General features: G+C 42.8%; 1 protein-coding gene across 1 annotated transcript in view; it reads left to right on the top strand.

Annotated features, from left to right (window-relative positions):
- Positions 1 to 23,224, top strand: part of LOC136755059 (zinc finger SWIM domain-containing protein 6) — a 77,317-nt gene extending 54,093 nt beyond the window's left edge. Inside the window, exons 5-14 of the mRNA XM_066711425.1 lie at positions 7,303 to 7,482; positions 8,191 to 8,367; positions 8,731 to 8,877; positions 9,651 to 9,797; positions 12,939 to 13,199; positions 14,333 to 14,468; positions 19,044 to 19,201; positions 19,724 to 19,887; positions 20,103 to 20,184; positions 20,429 to 23,224. Coding sequence (XP_066567522.1) covers positions 7,303 to 7,482; positions 8,191 to 8,367; positions 8,731 to 8,877; positions 9,651 to 9,797; positions 12,939 to 13,199; positions 14,333 to 14,468; positions 19,044 to 19,201; positions 19,724 to 19,887; positions 20,103 to 20,184; positions 20,429 to 21,291 — 2,315 coding nt within the window. The 3' untranslated portion in view covers positions 21,292 to 23,224. The remainder of the gene's footprint in view (positions 1 to 7,302; positions 7,483 to 8,190; positions 8,368 to 8,730; positions 8,878 to 9,650; positions 9,798 to 12,938; positions 13,200 to 14,332; positions 14,469 to 19,043; positions 19,202 to 19,723; positions 19,888 to 20,102; positions 20,185 to 20,428) is intronic.
- Positions 23,225 to 27,558: the final 4,334 nt, after the last annotated feature.

Here is a 27,558-nt window from a genome sequence, read left to right on the forward strand (position 1 = left end):
AGTTGAGTAATGATCCTTTCATTAAAACTTAAGCAATGCTTTCTGCAATGCAGGCTTTCAGGGTAATTGAACGGATGAATTTGGGAAGCCGCTACAACTATAATGCAGACTGTGCGCGTGGAAAACTTCCTACTCGGCCTCCTTCTGCCGAGCTCGGGCTCTGTGGCTCGAAGCTGCAGGATCGTGCGGTTGAGGCGAGGAGTTGCCAATGAAGTACGCAATGGCTGCAGCATTTCAAATAACGACAATTGCTTGGTGACGTGATTCAGTGGTTATGTTTTGGTGTTGAAATAAGTATCAGGGTTCATCATACAGCTTCAGGGTGCTGGGGTGGTACCTTGGAACAGCTAGAAGCAAAACCTGTTGTTTGAGTCACTGTGTTTAAGAATCTGTACACATCCGTCTCCCAACTGTTTTCACCTGAGCAGCTGTGCCATACAAAGGAAGCTACGCCTTGAATTGACACCTGTTAGTGACTGAGTTCAGGGCCTAATCTAGGACCCACATATATGGATCTTTTAGTAGAAGATTTATAGGGAATTTACAATAAAATACATTTAGACAGAATTTGTATGCTGGTGTGTATATGCGAAATTTAAACCAGCCGATGCAATGTCTATTCACCAAATTCAACGTGTGCCCCGTTTTAGCTGAGAAAATGTCTTGCCCAGTTCATGACTAAGCACACTTTTCCGTGGCTTGGAATTGCTGTTTTAGTGGAAACCCACGCACTGCGGCGCGCCGGAGAGCTGCTCAGTGTAGGAGATTGCAGCGTAACAGCTCTGTGATGAAGCCGAAGTCTAACCTCGGCGCCCCAGATATGGGAATTAGAAAGTAATGGGAGAGATAGTACACTTTGAGGGAATCCATTTTCTTGCTATAAATGGTTAATCTGAGGCAAAGGGCATTTTTCGAACTCCATGTTAAAGTGTGGCATGGAAGTAAATTACCAGGAGCAGCCGCAATCCAGTCACAATTTTTGCTTATTTATTTTGCCTCTATAGTGTTTCGATGTCCGCTGGGCAACACTCTCGAAATGGAATGTGCTTATTCACCTCAACCCCCCCACCCCCCCCGGTGTGTCTAGCTTTGAATTTCTCATTTTCTGATCTGAATTGAATTGAATATGTTCTCACTTGTGCCAGCTTATCCTTGAAGCCGAGATCATTCTTATTTATGAAAGACGCGGGACACAGGAGGGCCCCAACACAGATCAACCTTCGCTTTATTGTGTGCGTGTTATTATTTATTTATTAATTCTTTCTTTGGTATTCAGTGGCAAAGCAGCAACGGTGTGTGGGGGGTGTTGGAGGGGGAAATGTCTGGGATGTTGTTGCTGTTTTGTTTTTATTTTAAGGAATGAAAAGCGGGGGGCTGCAGTGTTTCTAGGGGGGGTGAATATCGTGCCATACATAGGTGGCACGCACCCTTGAGTGTGGTTTGTGGTTTGAGTTTTGACATCGGGCAGATGCTGGCATCGGGGGGCAGCGAGAGGCTTTTCCTTTTGTCAGCAAACAGGATCTGCAAGTTAATTGGTGTTTTGTGTAGGTCTCTGACTGTGAAATGAAATTGCAAGCCCTTTAGCCACAAGAGCACAGTACTTGAATACCAAGTGTCACGTCTGTGTCCGCGGACCAGGGAATGGCTGCCTCTCTCCTCCCTTCCTGTTCACTCTCTCCCATGCTCCTCCATCATAGGTTGTGTGGAGGTTTTTATTGTCGGGACAGACGTTCAGTCTGCACCGTGTATTTATTTTCTTCACTTCACAAAAGTGACGCTGTTAGAAATGTCTTTGGGGGGGGGGGCGCCTGTGATTTAATAATATTCAATCGATAAATAAGAAAGTGTAAGGCAAAAATATCCTTTGTACTGCCGTGCCATGTGCGGGCAAATGAATCATTAGATATGTCAGCCTTAAACCCCGCCATAATTGGAGCAGCTACTGTTATCAAAGCTTGGGCGTTCTCATGACAGCTTAATAAAGCTGAAACTGTTAAATTAAATCCCCAATGCTTAATCTAATGAAAGCAGTCAGGTAGAAGAGTCTAAGATGAGTGTCCGCTGCGTGGCGAATGACAAGGCCCAACAGCTTGTCAACACACACAGATTACTGTAACAGATTTATCAGCACTCCCGAGATATTGGCCACTCCCACCACGATGAGATGGCCCCCTTTGTTTGGAAACAAAAGAATGTTTCAACGTAGACTTTCCGATGCATGGGGCTAATTGTTCAGGTTTAATTTCAGGCAGAAGCTTTAATTTTCACAATTCATTTTGAATTGGGTGGGGGAGGGGTGGGGTTGTGATTGTTAAAAATAAATATAGAAAAGGGTTATGTATTGAATGTTTATTTACTGGAACAATATTGCTGCCTTGTTTTGGGTCCGCATGGGTCCTGAGAGGCTCAGTAATTACAGCACCGCAAATGCTAAAAGAAAGCTTTTCAGGGGAAGAATAGGGATTGGATTCTGTCGAAGATGTATTATGAAATCTATTAATTAATACATTTCTGTACCGAGCTTTTTTGTAATATGCATCATTAGTTTCCAAATCTAGGTTATATTTAAAGGGGGGGAAAAAAAATAGGCCATGACTTTTCTCTACTGACCTAATTATTCTTGCCGAGGGTAATCCTGCTGTCGTCTAAAAATTAGCCCTAAATGGTATCTGTTAAAAAAACAAACAAACAAAAAAAAAAAAACAGAAAAACAGGCCTTGGTGTTTTGAGAGGCATACATTGTTTTTCTGTTTGTTTTTTGTTTTTCATTTTGTTTTTCTTTTCCCCCCTCTCCCCTGCGTAGCTTATCTCTATCTCATTATGATGAATTACAGCTCGGGCAGATCACTCAAGCCCCATGTCCGATGTTTGGGATAAGCAAAGAAATAAGGTAGCAGGCTTTATATGGATTATTGAGTGTTTACGTATAATCAGAAGACAGTCGGTCTAGACTGCATTTTGGCAGCAGCGTTTCATTCGCTCGGCTTTGTTCTTTTCCTGCGCCTGCTTTGCCGTTGCCGGGGATTTGCCCAGAGGTGCATTTTTGGGATTTTTTCATTTTTAGAAACCTAAGGTAGAGAGCGAAAGGATGTGACCGAGTTACACTGGCAGGACCATCACACTTGGCCATCGACGTAACATGGGCATTTGAGATAAATAAATGCAGCATCCCCAACATGGATTCCAAAATGTCTATTAAGACTCTACCTCCCCCCACCTCTCTCTCTCTCTCTCTCTCTCTCCCCCCCTCGTGCTCTCTCTCTCCCCCCTTGTGCTCTCTGTCTATCTGTCTCTCTCTCTCTCTCTCTCTCTCTCTCCCAGCCCCATCCCAACCAGTGCTGCAGGTAATCTATGGCATTAATCACACTGGCCATGGTGAAATGCATGGGGAGTGATTAAACTATCATACACAATACAGTCAGCATGAAGCACATGTCAGGACCAATACATCAAAGTTTAATTCAGTAAATAGAATGAATTAGAGCAAAAATAAAACATTCTGTTGTCTGTGGTGCTGCACCCCAGTGACGGACAGCCTCGGCGGACGAACTACCCTGCCAGTGACTTCAGCGAGTCGTGTGCGAATCCCCACAATAAGGACATTAATGATAAATAAGCGGGCGGCTTTTAGAGGACAGCAACAGTGTGTTTTTCGTCGGACGTATTTAATTAGATTCAAATGTATGTATGCATGTATCCATGTATGCATGTATGTGCGTGTGCAGCTGCCTGTTTCACACAGCCCGAGTTTGCATTGCAGACATATCTTGTCAGAGATGCCAAGATACTGAGCCAGCACGTCTGAGAACAGCCACACCAGGAAGTGAAAATCTCCGCCGCAGTCAATACAGAACGCAGGCTCGTACCGAAAACCTGTAGGCAGAAACATGCTGTACAGTTTAGGGCCGTCTCAAAAGATCAGCTGATGTCCCAGTGTGTTTTTTTTTTTTTTTTATTTAAATTTATTTTGTGTTTGTGTTTTTTTCCCCCCTCGTTCTCTAGAGATTATGCTGCAAAAGAAACTTGCAGCATCTATCCTGTTTGTTTTTCGTCATTTTTTTTCCTCTGCTACCTCTGAGCTGGGCTTGATGGATGTCCCCCATTTTGATCCTTAACTCGCAGACCCCCAAAAACCTGCTTTTCTCCGAGAAGCATACGAATGCCACCTCCTTTTAATGAATTCACCTTCATCTCTCTGTGGTGTTAATATCAAATTGCAGTGCACAGCATGACTTATTTTCCAATTATCTTCTGGAAAGGTGAGATTTGCATACCAGCCTGCTATTCTGTTCTGTTTGTCACATCTAATAGTTCAAGCTCATGCACTTTGCAGATTAATAACAGGCCATTTATAGCTGGGTCTTGTGTGGTCGGAATAGCTTGGTATGGTAGCTGGGAATATTACACTTAAGGAAGCACTACTTCTTCTTTGCATCTTCCGCCAGTTGTTTTCTTTATACCTAATATTCGGTTAAAAAACGCTCAAATTACATAAAGGAGTAGCTTCATCCAGCAAGGTCAAAATCCTTTTCTAAGACCCATTATCATGTAATGAGCCAAACAGAGTTATATTTGGCTTTTAAATGACATTTTGGTTGTTATTATTATTAAAAATAGAAAGTTCGGTTTGCATTTCATCGACCTGAATAAATATTCAGGGATTTGCCAACCCCTTCCTCTGTCATGGAAGCGAAGTGTTCAGACTCGCCCTGCCAGGATTCGGGAGGCGGTGGAAATGGCTGCAGGAAGTGTTGCATAATTTACTGCAAATGTATGTGGATAAATGTTTCAGGTAGGCCAGACATTTCAGAGTAGCTCAGTGTTTATTAAGAAGTCTCTTTAGTGACCTTCTAATGGAATTACTGAAGCTTATTTAATTGCTGTTTCCTCTTCAAATGTTACATGGAGATTTAAACTGCGCAGTGGTGAGTTCGGCTTCTCGGTCTCTAATAGGGTTTCTTGTTTCTTGACAGGAAGTGCTTTTAGACGGTTTTGACTTTGAAGATGCATGAGATGCAATTGAAGGATTGGAAGATTTTCTATAAACATCAAATATATTTGATTCATATATTATACACACACACACACTCATTATATATGTGTGTGTGAATAGTCTAACGTATGTTCCTCTTTGTGGCTTAACCCTGAATCCACTGTTCAGCGGGATAGTCTTGTAGGAATAGCAGCACTGTGTTCGGACACGGGCAGATCCCTACCCATCTGGGCAATAGCCCTGACCCGAGCTTGTGCTGGTGTTCTCCTTTCCCGTCCACCGGGGCATCGTGTCTTGACCGTGTTCAGGTCGGTCACAGTTCGGCCAGCTCTGGAGACTTACGTTCCACAATAGATGCCCGATAGCAAATCCAGTTTGAATAAACCGCCCGATAAATCGCCAGGGGAGTTTGAGAGCAGTGATGAAATATGATATAAGAATAGTAGCCAGCTGCCCTAAATTTCCACCGTGTTCCTTGAAGTCACGGCACGTGCACTTACTTTAATCGTAAAGGCATGTGTCCTGCAAATATCCTTTATAGAATCTGTACTTTGCGCCTCTGTTGTAGCACCTCTACGTTTTTCATACACGAAGCATAATTATGTTCATAGTTCTTGACTGACTGCAACCAAAAAAAGAAAAAAGCCGTTAAGCTGTGAAATTGTATTTCCGACACGTAACCAAAGAGTCCTCTGGATGCTCTTTCGACACTCCGTCCTGCCATTTCAGCCCATCCCAGATTTTATTTTAAGGAATACTCTTTATTGCATGACATAACGTATTGCATTTAAGCAGTATATAATAATGATTTAAATTATATTAACGTCAGTAGCCCACGACAGCGATTATCCCGTCTGAAATAATCGCAGTTGCTGCGGAGCATCCCGACAACGCCATGTCTTCCATTGGCCGTCCAGACACCAGGTTAACAAAGTGACAGCTAATGGGACTGTGGTGGGGGTCTCCCGAGGGGGCCCGAGCCCCGCCACGGCTGCCCCCGTCACTCGGCGAGAGAGATGGGACAGCCCGGGGACTGGGGGGGTGTGAGAAGTGGTGGTGCGAATCGTGTTTCCTTCTGACTTCTTCCAAACAAAGAGGGCAGGGGCCCAGCCGCTCCGTGGTGAAAAATTGGTGGCAGACGTCCTCTTGGTAGCAATAAATGCTAATCAAGGCTTAATGGCCTTTCTCAAGCAATCAGCATCACTCCAGTGTGCGGTGTTCAGTGGAAGCTGGGGGCTGTGGAGCAACAGCACTGCGGCGTTGGGGTTTCGTGGTTTTCTCTGGCTAATGACGAATAAATGACAAGTGTAGGCCAGCCCTTATTTGAAAAGAAAACCTATTCGTTTCGTTCTGCCTTTCGATCGTTTCGGCCGTTTTCCACCGAAGGGAATCTGCTTTGTGCAAAATAACACACAGCGCCATCGTCATAAGCCCCCCACACAGGCGAGGTGTAGGGGGAGCAAGTCTTCTGATGGCAAGAGGCCAAAGGCATTAAGCTGTTTTTTCATAGTTTTTTTTTTTTTTTTGTTAATCTATATAATACTGTAATGACTACAGAAGCATCCCCGGGTCAGCTTCATTTTAAACTCTTTATGTTATTTAAAACAATGGGAAAGTATACGGCCCTTTGTCTGTATTAAAGTTGAATGGGCTTATTCGCCCTGTCAGCTGACCTATTTTTTGTTTATCTGTCTGAACCAATGAAGCCCTGTTGACTGACTGCTGCTCCTGAATGGCCCAACAATGCCGTGTCACCGCTCGTCTCGGCACTGCTTACTGAAGGGTTAAATGCTTAATTAGTTGTTGTCTGTTAATATCTCTTCAGGGTTTTCAGCATTCATACACAGAAAACAAACGCAAATGTAAGTTCTGGAAGACAAAACATCCTGCTACATCATCTGTGGTATATATTTAGCTTGTTAAAGGCAAACAACGATCTGTTTTGCACTGAAGTATTTGTACAGTTGGATATTGACTGCTCTGAAGGTGGCACAGGATGCCTCCTTGTACTACTCCTTTACTTGGTGTATTTTTTCTTTAGCTTGAACGCCTGATTGCTGTTTTGGTAACTGCTCAGCTTTGTGAGGACAAAGGTGGGGAACCTCTGATGTGGCCACCTCAGTTTTGACCCACAGGATGGCAACTAATAATAAGAATAAAAAACATAAAAAAAAAGATAAGCCACTGTACAAGTGTTTTCATTCCCCCCCCACAGATAGTCTTGAAGTGCAGTTGCACAGGTATAGTCTCATAGTCTTTCTTAACATGTCTTTCACTTTTCTTTCTGCCCCCTCCTCCTTTACACACAGGTGCCCTGTGGATGTGCATAGTTTTGAATCCTCACTGCAAGCCAGAGCAGAAGGCAGGCTGGCTGAGGCAACTGAAGAAGTGGAACAGCGTGGACGTTTGTCCCTGGGAAGACGGTAACCACGGAAACGAGCTGCCCAATTTAACCAATGCCTTGCCTCAGGGTGCGAATGCTAACCAAGGTGAGCGAAGTGCGGAAAACTAGTTCTTTAATCAACTCGCCGGCACATTGTGCTCATGCAGCTTTTATTAGGCCCTTTGTTGAGCTAATGGAAAAGACCTAATAACCCCACGAAGCTCCTCAAGCAAAAGACCTTAAACTTTGTCCTTGGTGGAGAAAGATAGAAGTTTGAGTTGAACTGCAGTCCTGTTCGAAGACTTTGTGTACATCTCACACTTGGCTTTAGTGGAGTGGAGTTTATAAATAAACGCTAGAACTGAAGGAAAAAAAGTTGTCGCCCTTAGTGTTCAGTCACAAAAAGCGTCCTAGGTCTGTATTGTCTACATCCCTGTACATTGGGACTGGGCTCTGTATACAATATAATTAAACAACTTCCACAACGTGATTTACGCGATGGTCTAGAATTACTGTCTGTGAAACATGTGCTTTGTCATCGAAATTCTTCCACGGCAGGCCGCAGCGCTCGGTTTTGTTTTGGCTCTCGTCTAACTATGTGGTGAAAGCCCGAGATGTTTTGTGGTGTTAAGGAACTTAGGAAAAAAAAAAAAAAAAAAAAAAAAAAAAGTAAAAGCTGCAAAACAAACAGGTATTGTTTTCTCTCAACTCGAAGAACCTTCGTGGAGGAGGGCCTGAGAGGAGATAGGGCTCCCGCGGTCGGGCCAAAAACAACAACGGTGTCTGACGCTCTCCATTCCCTCCCCCCTGCCAGATTCAGCCAACAGGCCTCACCGGACGGTTTTCACACGAGCCATCGAAGCGTGCGATCTCCACTGGCAGGACAGCCACTTGCAGCACATAATCAGCAGCGACCTCTACACCAACTACTGTTACCATGACAACACTGAAAATTCACTCTTCGACTCTCGCGGTTGGCCCCTATGGCACGGTAAGTGGCTAAACCGGAAAAAGATGTTTGCATGACTTGCCTCTTTGTCCGCATTTTCTATAGCATTAAAAAAAGAGAGAGAGAAGAGGGAAAGAAGCGAGAGGAGGAGGAGGAGGAGGAGGAGGAGGAGGAGGAGGAGGAGGAAGAAAAAAAAGGTGGTAGGGGGTGGAAGAGGAGAATTAAAGGGCCCTGCCATTGGGAACAGTACCCCCGTTGAACTGCTGAAAATAAGTTTTTTTTTTTTTTTCTTTTTCTTTTGGGCTGCAAAGAATTGCTCTTTGTTCATGCTAATGCCCCATTGTTTTGCCCCCCTCCCCTCTTCTCTCTCTCTCGCTCGCTCGCTTCCTTTCTGCTCTGCTACAGAACACGTCCCGACGGCCTGCGCTCGGGTGGATGCACTGAGGTCTCATGGTTACCCGAGAGAGGCCCTGCGGCTGGCCATCGCCATCGTCAACACTCTGCGGAGGCAGCAGCAGAAACAGCTGGAGCTGTTCCGGGGACACAAGAAAGGTCTGTGCGCGGCGGACGTGTGGGAACTAGGAAATGCCAATGCGCCGTATTAGGGTGGTCCGAAAACCTCTCTCTTCCAGGAGAGATGTTGTGATGAGTTGATTGAGGCCTAAACCAAATCAAGACTCTGACCTGCCTGCAAATTACAAAACTTGTGCCCTGACATGTTTTTATCTATGAGTGGTTGAAAGTGACTGCTTACAACAAATTAGACCGATTTTGTGTACAATGTTAGGGATCGTCCATCGGTGGCCTGGTCAAAGTTTTGATTTGGTCTCGAACTTAGCGTTCCACATTTGGGACCCAATGCTGAACAGTCCCTGCAATTGTTTATTTTATCAGTTCATCCTCTCTTTCCCCCCTATCAAAAGAATTTTGACATGCGTCTGCGATGTGGATTTAAACCCGTCCTTTGACACTGGCTTCCCAGCAGCGATTCTTTCAGAACGCAGTCCTGCAGTAACGCCAGTGTTTATCGTACGTGTTTACTGTTGGGAACGACGGCTGTGATTAAGGGACGTGACAGGTTTACATGAACAAGATGAATGGGTAAACAAAGTGGGTAATAGGAAGGCTGCTAATAACTTTATTTCATGACGTGGATAAAGGTCACATGGAAACTTTCTATCTCCTCGCCTCAATGAATCCTCCGAGAGTGTTTTGAAGGGACCTTTGTCACAAGCAGCCCAACATCTGTTCCCACTCCTGCACAGAGGCTCTGCGGATGAAATAACGGAGCCCTAAAGATGGTTTGTCCCCTTTGTGCGTTTCAGAGCTGCTTCACAAAGGCGTCACCTCAATCACCAACCTGGAGGGCTGGGTGGGACACCCCCTAGACCCCATCGGCACCCTCTTCAGCACGTTGATGGAGAGCTGCCGGGGGGATGAGGACAGCATGCCCGGCTTCTCTGACTTCACAGGTAACTTGCACAGGTGTCTCCAGTTTCAACGTCATGACACCAAGGGTACTTTGCTCATGTGTCTTTCAAGCTGTGTCCATTAAAATAAAACCAAACCCACAACAAAACCACCAAAAACTAAACCATTTTGTGTCTAAGGCACGAGTAGCTGTTCAGTTATACCCCCCTGCTCCCCAGTTCCGCATATGTCTGTGGGTCTCGTTTATTAGTCCTTTCTTTTTTCTAAACTTGGCATCGACTGCGGGTGGGAGTAGCCCCTCTGAAACTCAATTATTTAAACAATTTAATCAAAGTAGAGGAGGTGCACAAACTGTGGGGGCGATTTGAGACCCAGTGTACCGCGCGAGTGTGAAGCAAGCACGGAGGAAGAGTTTTTAATGAAAGGAAGGAGGAGGTTTAAGCTGAGAAAACGAAGGCTAAAAGTCTCCTCAGTTACATTTTTAATGCTTTTTAATTTTAATGTTTTTTTGCTCTTATTTCTTATTCATGAGCTTTGATTGGAGATATGACTGCATCACAATCATCTAACTGTGGTGTAATTACTTATTATTATAGCCTGCAGGCTGTCCTCTTGTCTGTTGGCAGCGCAGACAGATACAGATGTTCTCTCACTCTGCTGTGATTTCTGAGGACACGTGTTTTGTGCTCTTTCCTCTGGTCTGTGTTTAATTGGGTTTTCGTAGCTCCGCAAAAGAGCTGTGAAAACCTCCTCACCGAGTTTGGCTAATTGAGGTTGAAATGGATACGGCTAGAAATATGGAGTCTGGACGAGTGTGTGCTTTTCTAGTTTAGCGATGTTTGGTGGGAGAGTGTTGATTTTTAGACCATAAGTCCTCTTCTCATAAATCCATATACAATCATTAACATGGAAAAGGCTTTTCTTCCATTGAAATCAAATAAGATTCACATTATACATTTGTCAAAATAGTGATCATTTGAGACCCAATTGTTTAAAAAAATAAAAAATAAAAGTACTTAAATTTGACTTTCTTAGAACTGTGTACAAAATCAACCTGAGAAGCTTAGATATGTTGTCACGGGAAATTAAAATCCTTATCAGTTCTGTACATGATTGAGACAGTCACGTTTTATGCTCAGTGCTTTGTCTGGATGGTCTGTGATGTCATCATGTGCTCACGGTGTTTTGAACTTTCGTATGTTAAACTTTTTTGTTTAAAATTACAGTAGTTGCGGTTGTTTTGTACTTGCAAATCCAGTTGCTACAGGTGTCTGATACACTTTGTGACCTTAAATGTGTGTTACAAATCGGTCTCTTGCCCTGTTTAGTAAAAAAAAAAAAAAAAAATCCATCTCCAATCTCACAGATCTTTTTTTTTTCACAAAATAAAGGCACCTCTATAGGATATGAAAACCAGGAGTCCATTTGGTACCCCTGGGGTATAGCTGCCTTTACGATTTAATCTGCCACCTTGTTACTGGTTAAATTGCAATTTATCATGTGATGCCTCATGGAGAATGTGCAAAAATCCTGTTAGGTAATTAACTGTGCTTTATGTCCCAATTTTCAATTTTAGAAGGGGAAAAAAAATCCACAAATTGGATAATCGTGTATTTATTTATTCTTTCACCCCAATATTAGAATGCTTCCTAATTAAGTAGTTAAGTAATCTAGTATTTTTCTGTTGCTTTACGTAATAAACCTGCCTGATTTTAAATAGCTTTCAATCTATACCCGTGGTTGATAAGAAACTGGAACGGTGTTGTTTGCATCCACTGTTCAAGATAGTGATGTGGGCTTGTTTTACTATTCCCAGAAATTGTGCTGCCGGAGACATGATGATCATTCGCAGCCTACTCAATTATACCCGGGTGCAGTTCGTTATGTTTTATTTATATTTATATATTTATGCATTGTCATCATGTCGGAGAGTCGGCTGATAGACTTGTTTTGTGTGTGAACCTTTTTCGGATTATTCTGAGTTATTGGAAAACGGTCAATCTTTCCGTCCAAATGTTCAAAATTAAACTGCAGTGTTTTACCCCTCGTATTTAGTCAAATGTAATCTTTTGAGATTTTAAAATTGGATTTCCAGTTGAACAGATTAGCGCAGAATTGTACAGGTATTCAAAGAAGGTCTGCCTGCAAACAAATCGAAAGCCGTATCAGAGCATTTAAGTTAAAAAATAAAATAAGCACTGGTCAAAAGAAAGCAAAACTTACTTTTTCCGCAGGGAATAATTTACATGTGATCTTTTGTCGTTAACACTGTGCAAAACCAAAGCGGTAGGCTTATTAGAGGGATATAAATATAATTTAGTTTTGCTGTGAAATCAGTGTAATTGTGACGGACAACACATATTCCTGTTGCAAATTTCCCCGGTTGCGGAGAGGTTTGCTTTTTCACAGCCAATTAAAAACTGGATTCCTCCAGAAGCCTGGTGCCCCTCTGGGGACCTCACACCATCCAGAGGTGCCCGTGTGCTGCTGGGGGGTGCTGGGAGATGAGTAATCTCAAACTCTTTATCAAAGCGTTTGCACAGCTGAGTACCTGAGTCTGAAAAGCTTTGGTGTGTTTAAGGATTGGATTGGTGGGTCACAAGGCGATAACGTGCCTCAATGTGGGCCCAATCCCGCGGTCCTTGTGAGCTTTACTATCTGTAAAACAGATGTAGGCAATGTTAGCTCTTCCTCCCGACTGCTCCTTTCTGGCCGAGACTCGATGGCACAATTTGGCTTTTGCACATCTCGATCGAGTGAATTGCAATAACAGGGAATGCAGGGGTTTAATTGGAAAGCGGTGTTCAGACTGGCTGCAGTTGCCTAGAGTAAGTAATTTGATTTAGCCATGGCAGATGTGTTTGGGGTTTTGTTTCGTTAACAATTTATTTTTATACACGGTGTGTGTGTGGGGGGGAATAAACTTCTGCATGTGAGAAAGGACTGCTTGGCAGATCTTTGTATCGGTGCTAAGCTGGGCAAGGCCGGACATGTGTAGACTGCTTATCAAAGCTTAGTCTGGTAGCGGTTTCTATATCATAACAGAGGGCAGGCTTGTTTGTTAGCAAGCAAACATCCTCACCAGTGCCAAGCTGTTTAGTTGGTGCGCAACGTGCTTGGCAAGGGCTGCGCGTCACCTTCCCCTCTGACGGGTGTTTGTGTGTGTGTGTGTTCCCTCTCAGACGCTATGGGCCAGTCAAAGTGCATGGAGTTCCAGCTGTTCCCGGCGCAGCGGCTGCTGGAGGAGGGCGAGTCGTACCTGGCGCTGGCCGTGGAGATGGCGCTGGTGGGGCTGGGTCAGCAGAGGATCATGCCCGACGGCCTGTATGCCCAGGAGAAGGTCTGCCGCAACGAGGAGCAGCTCATCGCCAAGCTGCAGGAGGTCGACCTCGACGACACGCTCGTCAAGATTTTCCGCAAACAAGCAGTCTTCCTGTTAGAAGGTAAGGGCCTGTTGGCAGCTCCTTTAAAGACGATGAAGTTTCCTCGTCCCACACCCATCATAGAGGTTTATTTTAACTGTTTGTGCCATGAAGGTGCCAAGCTCCCCTCCCCTGACGCCATCATACCAGAAATAAATCACAATATGAATTCTATTAGGAGCTCAAAAGGAAAGATAAATAAACACACGGCAAAGAGAATCTGCTCAGTGGGCAGCTGTCATCTGTATACCGACAGACATGCGAGGCTCAGAACGGACCCCAGTCTTTCCTTCGCTGTTCTGCCAAAACTATCTTCTGCTCCGCCTGCAAGACCACCCATTACAGGGTCAAAGAATAATTAAGTTCCCATGATTATTCAATCCAGAGGCTCCCCAGAGCAAAGCGCGACGGCAGTGAGGAATTCTGCGGTGGCTTTCTGATGTGGTCTGTGGTCAAAGCGAGCTCAGTCAAAAATAATTTAATTGCAGGGGGCAGAAAGCCTCTGCATATGTTTTTCGGTATTGCCGTTTATTTTGCAGGCAAGTGTCAAAAAACCCTGGTGACACCGTTTTTCAACTGAGCTGTGGTTTGTCTGGTCTGGGAATAAGATATCTAGTAGTGGGCGGTGAGGGGATTATATTCGGGGCTCTCCTTTCGCATTGCAACTCTGCACAGGGACTCGCGGATGTGGAGCCGAAAAGTGACAGAGGTGGTCGAATGTGTGATGTTCGGTGTTTCGGTTAATTTCAAAGCTTTGGGGTTGTCGTTTTTGCGGAAGCCTTCCCCTTCCCTCAATTTGTTTCTCGTCTTCAGCAGGAAGCAGTATTTATTTTGTACTGGAACAGGAATGTAACCCTGAGACCGAGGCCTCCTTCACACAGAGTCCCTGGCCAGAGGATGCGTACAGGAAGTTTCAGACTCTGAAACAAACACTGAAAAGCTCAGATGGATACAGAACATGCTGCCCACAGCTTAGACGTTAACCCCAAACAACACTCGCAAACATATCGACAGAGCCCTGGAATTGACTACGGTTTTCAGTGTGGGACGGTGTTGGACGTCTGCTGAACTGTAACAGGCCGTCCTCTGTGTGTTTGTTTCAGTCTGTAAGTTCAGTGCTATAACAGTTTCAAACTATTTTGTTTTCTGAACAGGTGGGCCATACAGTGGTTTGGGGGAGATCATTTACAGAGAGAGCGTTCCAATGCACACCTTCGCCAAGTATCTGTTCACCTCTCTCCTACCTCACGATGCTGAACTGGCATACAAAATTGCACTGAGAGCAATGCGGTGAGTATTTACCCTTCAAACAACGCAGGTAGTGGGGGCAGCGTGGCTGGTGTGGGGGTACGCTTTGGGATCGGTCAGGTGGGAGCTGGAAGTGGTGGGGGGGGTACTTTTCACTGAGAAGAAAAAGTCTGTGTCTCCCGTTCAGGGGGAATATTTGGGGCAATGTTTAATCACAATGCAGCCTATGCCGAAACCTCGCTAAATAATTCATCGGCCTCGAAAATGAGATTTTAGAAAATGTGTGAATAATAAATACGCCGCGTTGGATCTAATTCGGGTCCTTCAAATGCGCTGCGGTTCCTGCATTTATCCTGCTCCTTGCTCTGCGGTGCATCATAATAAAATGAACACAGGAACAAACAACTTGTAAAGCAGTCTTTGCTAATATTAGGTGCTTTAAAGCGTTGCCTCATCACCAGGGAGACGACTGGCAGCGCTTGGATGCAGTGGAACGAGTTTTTGTTTCTTCTTGGCAGTTTTTATTTAGTCATTTTCTTCTACTTCCTCTGACCCTCCTTGCTACAGCAGACATCCGGCCTTAAAGAATGCTTTCCTCTGCGGCATTTAAATCGCAATACGCTAGTTTTATATCTGAGATCAGATGCTATATTAAATCTGTCCTAAACAAGGGGTACTTCCAACATTTGCTCATTTACACCACAGATCTCGTATGTGGTGTTCGAGGTTGCCACAGCTGTATTGATTGACAGGAAGTGTGATGCTGAAGTGTTTCCTCAGAACGATATAGTCCATAAACAGCCCGCCTGTCCCCGCTTCTCTCTTACCTCTTGACACCTGCGCTTTCTCAGTGAAGGCTGCGCGTGAAAGATGAGTTCAGGAAGGGAGAGGATGAGATGTTCCCGAACTCCAGTCATGGAAAACGTCAAATTTAGAAATGAAATTTGTGCTGTGGATTGCCAAACAGACATGCCCATATTTAATTACAAGGCTGCCTGCAGAACTGTTTTGACTTTCTCTTAAAAGAAGAGAGATTTCATTACCGTGTACCTTTAGTAGCACGCTGAAGCCGAAACTAATACTGTCAATATTTTTAAATGTCTCTGAAAGGATGCACCTGAAGGTCTTTTTATATTTTAATATATATATTAAAAACAAAACAAAAGAAAGCATTGAAACTGAAAGTCACGTAATATTAAACTCTTCTTGGATAATGGTTATTCAAACGCATGTACCAACAGAGAGTTACAGGACAGGCTGAAGACATATATTTAGAATTACTGATATTCCACTTTTTTTTTTTGAGCATTTATCAAATACTAACTGCAGTTCTTGTGATGGGCTCTGTGGATGGACATTAACTGGGCATTTCTTCCAAATTTAAAAGAGAAACGGGGGGAATGATTTATATAACCACACTGTGAGAGAGCAGACATTTCAGTACATATAAGACCACTATTAACCCCCAATTCAGGCTTGATTTAACTGGTGGATATTGGTTCTGCCTGTTTGGTTGTTTGTGTTTGTTTGGTTAATTTTGCATTTATTTCTTTGTTTCAGGAGTAAAATGACAGATAATGTTTGGGGAGGATAAAACAAAACGGAAACCAGAGTGCACAATTACAGACATTGTTAAAAATCAGGGAAAAGGGGCACTTCAGAATTGTAATTTGTGCCTTGGATGTTTGCTTCTGTATGTGAGTGAGTTTGAAAGACAGATTTTACATTTTTTTAAAAAGGGAAGAGAGGTATTTTAGGCCAGAAGATTATTTTGTCACCGTCTTGACATCTCTCAATCCCAGAACTGTGCGAGAGTCAGTCAACGACAGTCAGCATAACTAATTGTACTTAAATCAGCCAACACAGGTTGAACTAAAATGTATGTGCCCTTTCTGTCATGAGTTTCATGAAGTCTTGCAGTTGCTTTATTTTACGAAGTTGTGGAATATCCCCTCACAGCACAGTTTAGACACCGTAAATCCTACTTTGTTTAAAAAGTTTCATGTCTGGTTTAATTGCTAACATGCTTATGCTGCACTGCCTGAAGTTCGGTGTTGCTGTAGATCGAGGCCATTATTCACGGCTACAATAGGTAACCATCTGAACATTCACTATAAATCTCAAAGAGCTGTGGAAATATTACCCCATTATAAAACCATCAGCTGACGATTCGGTGCTCTCCTCTGTCCCAAACACACACAAATAATGAGTTAATGCCAATATGATGAATTCTCCTGGTCATAAAGTGTGGCGATATGGTTTAAAATAAACACGAAGATAAATACGTTGGGGTTTTGATTGCTCATAACCGTTGTCAAGCCTGTTCGTATTTGCTTAAATTGGGATTTTATCTGCGAATTTGGCAATTAAAAATAAAACCACTGGGCAAGGGTAGGATTACTCTCGAATACGCATCTGCAAGGCCCATCGGTTGGACAGTCTGTTCCACAGGCTTCACAGGGCTGTCCTTCTTGCGCTAGAAACCAAATGTGCCTCAAGAGACACCGGGGGAAAAGTGTTTATCCTCAGAAGCGGGGGAAATATTTGCTGCTCTTAAGAAACAGGTAAAAAGTTCAGTGGTTTCTCTGATACTGACCAGAAGGCAGAAACCTGGCGAAGCTTTAACAAAATATATGGAAACGGTACCGTTTTTTTTTCTCTGTGTATTAACATCCTAGTGTTTTTTTGAGAGCGCTGCAGCTGTGGCTTTTCAAACCTGTCATTTAACTGACAGCCTGCAGTTTACCTTTTTATTAATGCACACGTTAAGAGCATTGAGGGGTCTGTCGTGCAGCCCTGGCAAAATAAACAGCAACAGGGCCAATGTGGATGCTTTCCGTGTGAGCTGACTTTTGCTCTCCTATTTCTTTCAGCCGCACAACAAAACCTCTCTCCTTATTTTTATTTTTGATACCAATTTAGGAATAACAAAAGGGCCAAGAACTGCTCTGCAAGGCCAAGCCATTTGTTAATAACTAGTTGGCCTTTTTGCTGCATTGCAAGAAACAAATCACTGTCTTAGTCTGAACTTCTTTTGTCTCTGAACTATAACACTGCAGCACAATGGAATAAGCTCTTGCTCTACTGCCAGTTTAAGGTTTTTTCCTCTCCTTCTTCCAACGTCATTGCTCACCAGTTTTACGCAAGTGTGACCCAAGATTAGGTGTTTTATAATGAGCCAGACTGCCATCCAGCTTCCCCGGGCACTCTGCATATCCCTTCCGCTGTTCAGAGCTTCAGAGAGTATTAGAAGCTAGGCTTACACAAGCTCGAGTAGGGACACTTTTAATTAGTTTGTTTTTTTGGTATGGTAGGGCTACCTTTTAAAAGTGCAATACAGCGTCTGGTTTCTGTGCAAAAGGCAGGGCATGAATCCTGCTCCCCTGACTAACATCAGAGAGCAGTGACAAGACTCCATTTTAAATTCTAAATTCTAGACAAGGATTGTGTTCGAGCAGTAGCACTTGCTAAGAGGTCAAAGTTCACAGTTTTAACCCCTCTGTTCGCTCTTCTTGCTATTTTCTAATTCAGATAAGGGAGCGCTTATTATTTGTGGAGCGCTTTAGTTTTTCCACCAGTTCTTAAATAGTTCGTTAAATTTGTTCCGTCCAGGAGTAATACAAACAGTACCAGCAATATTGTCACCAAATAAAAGATTGTAATTTAATGGCACCACAATCACGTAATGTGTATATTTATTTGTTTTATTATGAGGTGTGCGATACCAATATCATCAATATTCCTCCGACTGCAGTACGTTTCTGAAACAACAATAATTGCGAAAACTGGATTTTCTTCATTTCACCCGGGACAACCGCCTGAAAGGGTTAAACAAATATGATTGGCTACAGACACTGGTACTATTATTTAATGAAGCAGCAGCTTCAGGGACAGGTTTCCTCCTAATCTTTCCAGCGAGAGAGAGGGGGTCTGAGTGGGCGGCCCACGCTGACGGCGTTTCTCAAACGTTACGAACGCAGCAGAAGTAGCTGTTCTTTGTACTGTTATCTGATGCCCAGTGGCGTTGAGTAGCAGACATTGTTTAACCTCTTTGAACTGTAACTTCAGTTGTTCTCAGTGGGAAAACTGTGGAGTTGATCTTGCGTCTTCCAGAGATCTCTCCTGTCTTTGAACGCTGCAGGGATTTTAAAATGCTTCTGAAACTTCGTAGTCTACAAGTCCAATGTTTATAAGGGGTAAAGAAAATCACATTAAAGTCCCCCCCGCCTCCCCAGATGGAATTAACTCTTACCAACAGGCTTGAAAGATTACAATAAATACTTTATAGTGTGCTGAAACAATCCTTTCGTTTTACGTACCGAAACACCTGAAAACACACACTAATCATTAATGAATGGCATTGGATCAATACTTCAGACATTTGTTCAGTGTATTTGGTTGCCACCACTACTTCTGATTTTCATTTTCCTGGTAATGCCACGGATATTTTAACCCATAGCCCCTCAGAGGATGTGCAAAGGAGTCTGGGAAGAGCGAGTGGTGGTGAATTGAAGACCAGTGCAACGCCGCCACCACGGGCTGCAGACGTGAACGTTTCCCCCAGATGTTCCGCTCAAATGGGGGGAAGGTCTGACCTGTTGTTGTCCCCCCGCTCAGGTTACCGGTGTTGGAGTCCAGCGCACCCACAGGAGACATGTCCCGGCCGCACCACATCGTGTCTGTCGTCCCCAACCGATATCCCCGCTGGTTCACCCTGAGCCACATCGAGTCCCAGCAGTGCGAGCTGGCCTCCACCATGCTGACCGCGGCCAAAGGTGAGAGAAGTGCTTTCAGGACTGGAAATGTCAGGAGTCACACAGACACGCGAGTCGAGAACACGTTGAAGCCGTCAATGGCACAGCAGCTACCGTGTTTGCGACTAGCGTGTTCATGTAACTCCTGACGTTTCTGAGATCTGGACAGAAAGAAGAAGAAACAAGATATTGTAAATGCAGCAGGACACGCTCCACAGAGTATTTTGCATTCATGCATTCACTCCTGTCTCTGGCACTCGTCTCGCGAAATGCCGATCAAGTTTTAGTCAGGCATGTTGACTGATCGTTTCACGCACTCGTTTATTGAATTTATTTATTGTATTTCCATTTTGTTTTATTTTAAAACTGCTGTTCAGTAAAAGGCCTGTGAATTCCACGTGTACTGTTTTGACTACTTCTTCGGCCTGTGCCAGTCTTGTTTTTTTGTATAGGATGTATGTGGGTTTGTTTTTGTATACATATTTCTATTCTTTTCCATCTATAATCCGCTAATGCTTTGCCGTCTCCTCTGTTTGTTTGCAGGCGATGGTCGGAGGCTAGAAACAGTGTTAGAATCCATCCAGAAAAATATCCACTCATCGTCACACATTTTCAAACTCGCCCAGGATGCGTTCAAAATAGCGACCCTCATGGACAGTTTGCCAGACATCACTCTGCTTAAAGTATCTCTGGAGCTGGGACTTCAGGTAACTGGTCAAGAAGGATTAAACAAAACAACAACAACCATTTCCATTTCAAAGTTTATTAAGAGTTTACTTCTGAAGATGAGTAACCCATGGCTTTACAGGGCGTATTTACATATAGGTTTGCCTGAATGCATTTATTTATGAGGTTGCAATTCCACAGTGAGATGTGTGAAATAAGCGAGTCCAAAGCTGATGCCTGTCCTTGTTCTCCTCAGGTAATGCGAATGACTCTGTCAACGCTAAACTGGCGGCGACGCGAGATGGTACGGTGGTTAGTTACTTGTGCCACGGAAGTAGGTAAGTGGGCATTTTCTCCCCTAAGTCTGTATTGTAAATATACCTTGTAGAATGAGGATAGGCAGACCTTTCTCTTCATTGGTATTGTTTGTTTGTTCATTTCATTCCAACATGTTTGGTGGCTCTTGAAGAGTCGGCAGGTAAAGCCGCAAAGCAAATCCCTTCTTCATTTGATTTAGACATGGAGGAAAACCAAGATCATCTCTACTATCATCTAACACCCGTCTTGTGTGTCTTTCCGCAGGGGTCTATGCGCTAGACAGCATCATGCAGAGCTGGTTCACCCTCTTCACTCCCACGGAGGCCACTAGTATCGTCGCCACGACCGTGATGTCCAATAGCACCATTGTGCGGCTCCACCTGGACTGCCACCAGCAGGAGAACCTGGCGAGCAGCGCACGCACCCTGGCCCTGCAGTGCGCCATGAAGGACCCCCAGAACTGCGCGCTCTCGGCCCTCACGCTGTGCGAGAAGGACCACATCGCCTTCGAGACGGCCTACCAGATAGTGCTGGACGCTGCCACCACGGGCATGAGCTACACGCAGCTCTTCACTATCGCGCGCTACATGGAGCACCGCGGGTATCCGATGCGGGCATACAAGCTGGCGACGCTGGCCATGACCCACCTCAACCTGAGCTACAACCAGGACACACACCCGGCCATCAACGACGTGCTGTGGGCCTGCGCTCTGAGCCACTCGCTGGGCAAGAATGAGCTGGCCGCCATCATCCCGCTGGTGGTCAAGAGCGTCAAGTGCGCCACGGTGCTGTCGGACATTTTGCGCCGGTGCACGCTGACCACGCCGGGCATGGTGGCGCTCCACGGGCGCAGGAACTCTGGGAAGTTAATGTCACTGGACAAAGCCCCACTAAGACAGCTTTTGGACGCCACGATCGGGGCCTACATCAACACCACGCACTCGCGGCTGACCCACATCAGCCCCCGGCACTATAGCGAATTTATCGAGTTCCTGAGCAAGGCCAGAGAGACATTCCTGATGGCTCACGACGGACACATCCAGTTTACACAGTTCATCGACAACCTAAAACAGATCTACAAAGGCAAAAAGAAACTCATGATGTTGGTCCGGGAGAGATTCGGTTGACGGATTTTCCCCGGAGTCCTTCTTTTTACTTGAGCCTGCCTTTGTACCCTTTTTAACTTAAGAAAAAAATGAAAAAATGAAAAAAAAAAAACATGAAAATGGGGAAAAAAAAAAAACAAATAAAGAAAATAATAACAAGAGCCACACCGGTATTATATGTGTATAGAACTGTTTAGTTCGCAGGAAAAAAAAAAAAAAAAAAGAGAAAAATGTCATGTTGTGAAAGTTTGTGTTTTCTTTTATTTGTATGCGAGAGAGAGACTGAGAGAGAGAGTGAGAGAAAGAGAGAGAGGGGGTAAAAGGAGAAAAAAAAGTTTTGGTTTACACTGAGTATATGTTGTCCAGTGGCAAAAGCCCACATAGCTCTCCTGTTATTTCTGTACATTCACAGCCTCAAAGAGAAGAATTATGGCTTTAAACCAAACAAAACACCTCCATCCTAAGTGACAAGTACCTCGTATGGAATCAGCTTTACTCCTTCGTAATTCATCCTTGCATTTCAGTGTATTAAAAGCGCAAGTGTAACGAAAAAAAAGAAAAACCATAAGACAACACAATTAAAAAACGAAATCCAGAAAAAAAACAAAAAAAGATATCAAATTCCAGGCTGACCATGTGGCTTTGCAGTGCTGTTCATCCGGAAGCATGGCACACGCGTGTGGAAACTTAGCGGCTGTCAACATACATTCTCAGGGATTTCTCGAAAAAAAGAAAAAAAAAAAAAAAGAAAGAATGAGAGCATTTATTGTACTGTATATATTATAGTATATGTCTGAATATTGAAAAGAAAAAAAAAACTATACGATAACTAATTTATAAAGAATATTCTATGTAATGCAAAATACTTGAAGCTGCAGTAGCTTGGTTTTAAACAACACATATCAGAGGGACTACAGTGCGCCTTGCTTCAGGGTTGGCTCAGGTGGTGAATTTATATGCTGGGCATCTATGCAGAGCCACCTCTTCAATTGCATGATTGGACTGGTATATATTTAAGATAAAATAAATATATTTTGTATATATGTACAAGGTATATTTATAGTGTACACACACTTGTAATGGGCACCATAGATAACGAGGGACAACGAAGATAAAGCCAGAGCAGCAAGCCTTAGCATTAAGAATACAGAATGCCAGATTTAGGCTGTGTGCCTCCTAGCCTAGAAATGTACATCGACAAGACCAACCATAACCACACGAAACTTGAGTTTGACTAATAAACGCCGGTGAAATTCCGCAGATTTGGCCTGACCAGACTCACGTGTTTTCCGCAGTGATCAAAGTCTCTAAGCTCCATTTATGCACAATAACATTGACATATATATTCTGCTCTTATCTTGACTTTGTGCAGGACAGAAAGTTGCTGTGTAGGTCTGACTGTTCTAATTTTTATTTTATTTTGTTTTATGCTTTACTTTTTCTTTTTCTTTTTTTAATTCTTCATTTTTCTCTAGAATTCCTCAAACAAGAACAGCCTTCTATCTTGCCTTGTCTTAATGCTTTAAAATAACCAAACTGGGGATCTAACTACCAAACTTGTTCATTAAATGAAAGCCAACCAACTTTGGTTACAACTTAGTGTCTTTAATTTAGCTGAATGGTCCTGTATCTTGTGCTTTAAAAAGCAGTTTTATTATGTTTTTGGTGCAAAACGTTGTCTAGTGTCTCTTGTTCCCTTCATTAGAGAACTTGCTAGAGGTATGTTTGTAGCTTTTTTGTTTAGAAGAAAAAATATAATGTTCTCCATTTTATTTATTCTAATAGGTAAAAGATTGTACTTCATCACCCGTGTAAACATGCTCATGAAGTTGAAATTAAGATTTGATACACCGATATCAATTTATTTATGTAACTAAATCACTGTTTTATAAACTTGTTAATGATTCAACAATTTTTTTTTGTTTTAATTAAAATTAGTTTTTTTGAAAGGTAACATTTTGCTTCTTTGTTTTTCGTGTGATGTCACAGCTTAGTGGAACTCAATTGTACAGTCCGATGTTATCTCTGTTGGCAGGTGTGTGTGAATAATCGATGCGTTGTGCTTCCTGAATCGCTTCTGTTACCCCCAGTGGGGTTAAGATCAGTGTCCACCCGCCCCCAACCCCACCTTTTTTTAAGAGCTTTGTTTTTCTTGCAGAAACCTCCTTTCCTCGGCCGTTTTATTCATTTTGTTTTCATGAAAGTGGTGGATTACGTCTGACGTTCAGCAGAAAGAGAAAATGTTCATCCTTTACAACTTGAACCATAACCCAGAAACCATAAAGCGCAGGAATGGGATTCACGCTGTTCTGTGTATAGGCTGCTCTCCGGGCATTATGGGAGTTTTTGTTGTTTCATGAAAATACGTGTTTAGCATGTGCACTTTGTAATCATTTCAAAACTTCACATGAACTATACTGCAATGAGCGGTCCTTTTGTGTATTTTTGAATTTCCAGACTAATAACTATAAGGAAGTATTTCTCCTCTGCATCCATCTGTGCTCACAGAGATGTTCATACTTTTCCAGATTTATGCAGAATCATCTGAACACCATTCAGGGAGCCAGCAACGCCTGGTATTGTCCTGCATTGTGTATTGGGAGAGATCTCTTGAACAACAGCAGCCTAATGTGTGTGGACAGGGATTGTGTGTGTGTGTTTAATTTAGTTTTTTATTAAGATTATAGTCAGTGGTGTGTCTAATCAATCTGTCTTTGTCATGTTGTTTTGTACTGCTTACTATCTTTTTTCACTCTGTGCTATATCAGTGTTTGTTGTGTAGAAATCAAGTAATGGAATTTATTTCAAAAATAACTTGGTACATCGGCTCCAATCAATCTTTCTCTTGGGCTTTTAACAATATGGGAAGCACAATACTAATTGACAAAGTTTGAATGTTTTTAAGGACTTTCGGATTAGAAAAAATGTGTTTATATATACATTTCTCTGATACGAAAGTGTGTTTGTGTGTGTGTGTGTGTGTATATATATTTATTTTTCTTTTCTTTTCTTTAAAAAAGAATGAATTGAATTATGTTTGGTTTGTTTGGAGCCATACCTTGTGGTTGCTGTTTTTCATTTCCTTTATTACCTCTAAATGTTTTTAATAAAAATATAAGGATACCAGATGAATCTCTGGATCCACTTTAGTCTGAATAATAATCAATTTGTGGAACAGTGATTTTCAATTTCTCTCCCTCTGTTCCATATGTGCCAGTAGCTCTTCCAAAGTAGAAATAATTACGACCAACTCGCGTCTTTATTAACTGGGCCTCTTTGTTGTCTAGAAGAGGCTCTGTGTTGAAGGCATCGCCTCTTCGCGTGGCTCTGTCTCCCGTCCCTGCTGTAGGACGGGGGTTTCTTTAGCAGATTGGATCCAACCAAGGGGGTCAGTTCCCTTCAGACTTTCCCTTTAAGTCTCCTGGCTTGGTCTCCAAAATGGACAGAAATTCAAATTTCAAAGGAGGTTTGATTTTTTTTGATGTGATTTTATTTTTCTTTAGTCTGCAGACACATGGGTTTCACTTTGTGGGATTTAGTGCTGAGAAGATGTTTCCGTTTTTGTTTTTTGTACGGGACAAACTTGCTATGCATTTAAGCTAAACTGAAAATATTTGAACTGCCCCAGGTTTTTATTTTTAAAGTGACTAGGCAATCTGGTTTTGTTGGCAAGGTTTTTTGTATTCACACTCACTGAAGGCTTGGTTTGAAATGTGCTTTTTGTTTGTTTTCTTGAGAAGTTGAATGTTTGACTTTGTCTGTTGAGTTTGGGATAACACTGACCAGTCCCAGGTGCATTCTGGGAGAAGGCAGATGAAGTCTAAACAAGGCCATCAACTGTATTAGAGGCTTTTTACAAATGCAGATGTAAACCAAAGGGCTTAACTTAAAGATTGGATCTATATACTCTGGATGTATATGTCAAATATTAACACTGGTTGGGTGACTCATTGTTGTTGGTCGTTTGTTTGTTTGTTTGTTTGTTTGTTTGTTTATTTATGTATTTGTTAATATTTTATTAGAAACCAAAAATGCTGTTCCGGTCCAAATGGACTAGGCATGATATTTGTGACACTTTCCGCAGATTTCCTGCAGTACAAAGGAAGGTGAATTGAACCCCAGAATCATCTTGAAATGCAGCTGGGAAAGAAAGAGAGAGGGTCTTTGTCATTGTGTGTTTCTAAGCCCCTCTCTGCGTTTCCTTATACAGAGAGCAGAGGCCTGGGAATTGTTTTTTCAACTTGTCTGAATTTCCTCTGCATGGCAGGAGCAGGTAGCCCCCAGAAATGCCGTAGGAATGTGCTGTATGTTAATTAGACCCAGGAAATTACCCAAGGCACCAGAGGGGGACGGCAGCACGAAGGTTGTCCTATTCATCCCCGATTGGACACCTTGTCTATCTGCCAGTGGACACCTGCAGGAAAATCAATGAAACGCAGGGTGGCTTTGAACAACACCAATTTCACTGACCACTGGTGTTTCCAGGGTGCAGGAAGGAAAACCATAATCTATCAACCCTTACTTACTTTAAGTACCACAGTTTGAGAATTACTACAGTATCATGCTTGTGATTTGCAACAGGAAAATGCACCCTCAGTTTTTTCTTTATTACGTCAGGAAGTGCTGGTTGTATCATTTCCTGTGCGTCGACCTCCTTCCACTTATTTTCCCCAGCAGCATTCCTTTGTCTAATCTTTTCTTTCTAAAACAGTCAGCCGACGATTTATGGTTTCTCCAGCCTCATTGTCACTCCGCAGCGAGCAGTGGCTGAACACAATGAGCCACCTTCACTTGACTAAACAGCGGGCCTCTAAACAGGAACTGAGTATTCTTCTCACTGCAAATTGACGTTCTTGACTTGACCGTTGGATCTGGCACTCTTGGAAACGACAACAGAGAAAGAAGTTAAATTATCCAGATATAGGGTGTAGCCGTGTTCTCCTATAAAGTGAATTTATTTACATATCACATGACTGCCTGCAATGCACTCTATATCTGACCGCTGGTATCTTTTTACAGCAGTAAACTAGAGGAACTCGGACACGTTTGGGTTGATTCTTATATTTTAGATGTGATTTGTTAGTAAATGATGACTTGGCAACAAAATGGGGGGGAGAAATAATTATGGCTGTGAAACTTGGTCAACTACTGCAGAACTGTTACAGAAAATATGGACGACACCAAGAAGCATAGAAAGATTGAAAATGTTAAAATAGCGATGGGTTGGACACACTGCAAGAAGAACAGATCAAAGATGGACAAAGGAGGCTATTGAATGGATCCCGAGAGATGAAAATGAACACATAGAGGACGTGACGCTGAAATCATACACTTTGCAGCGGTGAGGTGGAAAAGAGAAGCTGTAGATCGAAGCGAGTGGAAACATCCTGGGTGGATTGATATTGGCTGAAGGTAATGATATATAAATGGAATATATATTATATTATATGAAAGTAGAACCAGTATAAGCTTAGTTTTGGGCTTGTGTCACTGTTCTGTGTGTATGAAACATATCAGGGCTGCACAGACTTCAATGCAGAAATATATATGACTATATTGGAGTATTGTTCAGGGGTCTAATGGGGGGAAAAATAAATGATTCAGTGTGTCCTCCTCGGTGTGTAGCGCAGTGTGTGAGTGAGGTTACAGGCTGTGCAAACCTGCGCAGTTTCATCATTTGCAGGGACAAAGGAAATACCTTGGCTGACCACTGCTCCTTGGAGAACTTCATGAATCACGTTCAAAAATGACTATTCACTTTTTTTTTTTTTTAATGACCAGTAATCATGTTAAAATGCAGTACTGAAGAAAATATAGCATATAACAGAATCTTATTAAACATAGGTCAAATGTAGGTGAAAAACACAAACTTATCAAGCTATTTTTGGAAAGGTATTGGTGATTTCTTCAGCCAGATCTGTGATTTAGTTTCTTGTGGTCATTTTTGTAATTTTCAGGATTGTTTTTTTGGTTGTTTGTGGTGACATGACCAAATAAATTGTCACAAAAGAGTTGTGACATTAAGACAGGTTTTACATTTACAGTGGGCATAATGGTGATGACATAGTTTTTTTTTTTTTTTTCAGGCACAAACAATTTGTAAAATTGTGTTAAGGCTTTAAGCAGTCTGGGTACTCAGTCTGATCATTAAAGTACACAACAAACACAAAATATGCTGTGTGTATCACTGTTTTAATGCCAATCGCTGTGTATATTTTGGTGAAAGACAGTACATTTTCTGCACAGTAATACTGCATTGACAGTTAAAGGAAAGATTGCACTTCTAAA

The sequence above is a fragment of the Amia ocellicauda genome, chromosome 8 (assembly GCF_036373705.1).
Source record: "Amia ocellicauda isolate fAmiCal2 chromosome 8, fAmiCal2.hap1, whole genome shotgun sequence".
Classification (NCBI taxonomy): domain Eukaryota; kingdom Metazoa; phylum Chordata; class Actinopteri; order Amiiformes; family Amiidae; genus Amia; species Amia ocellicauda.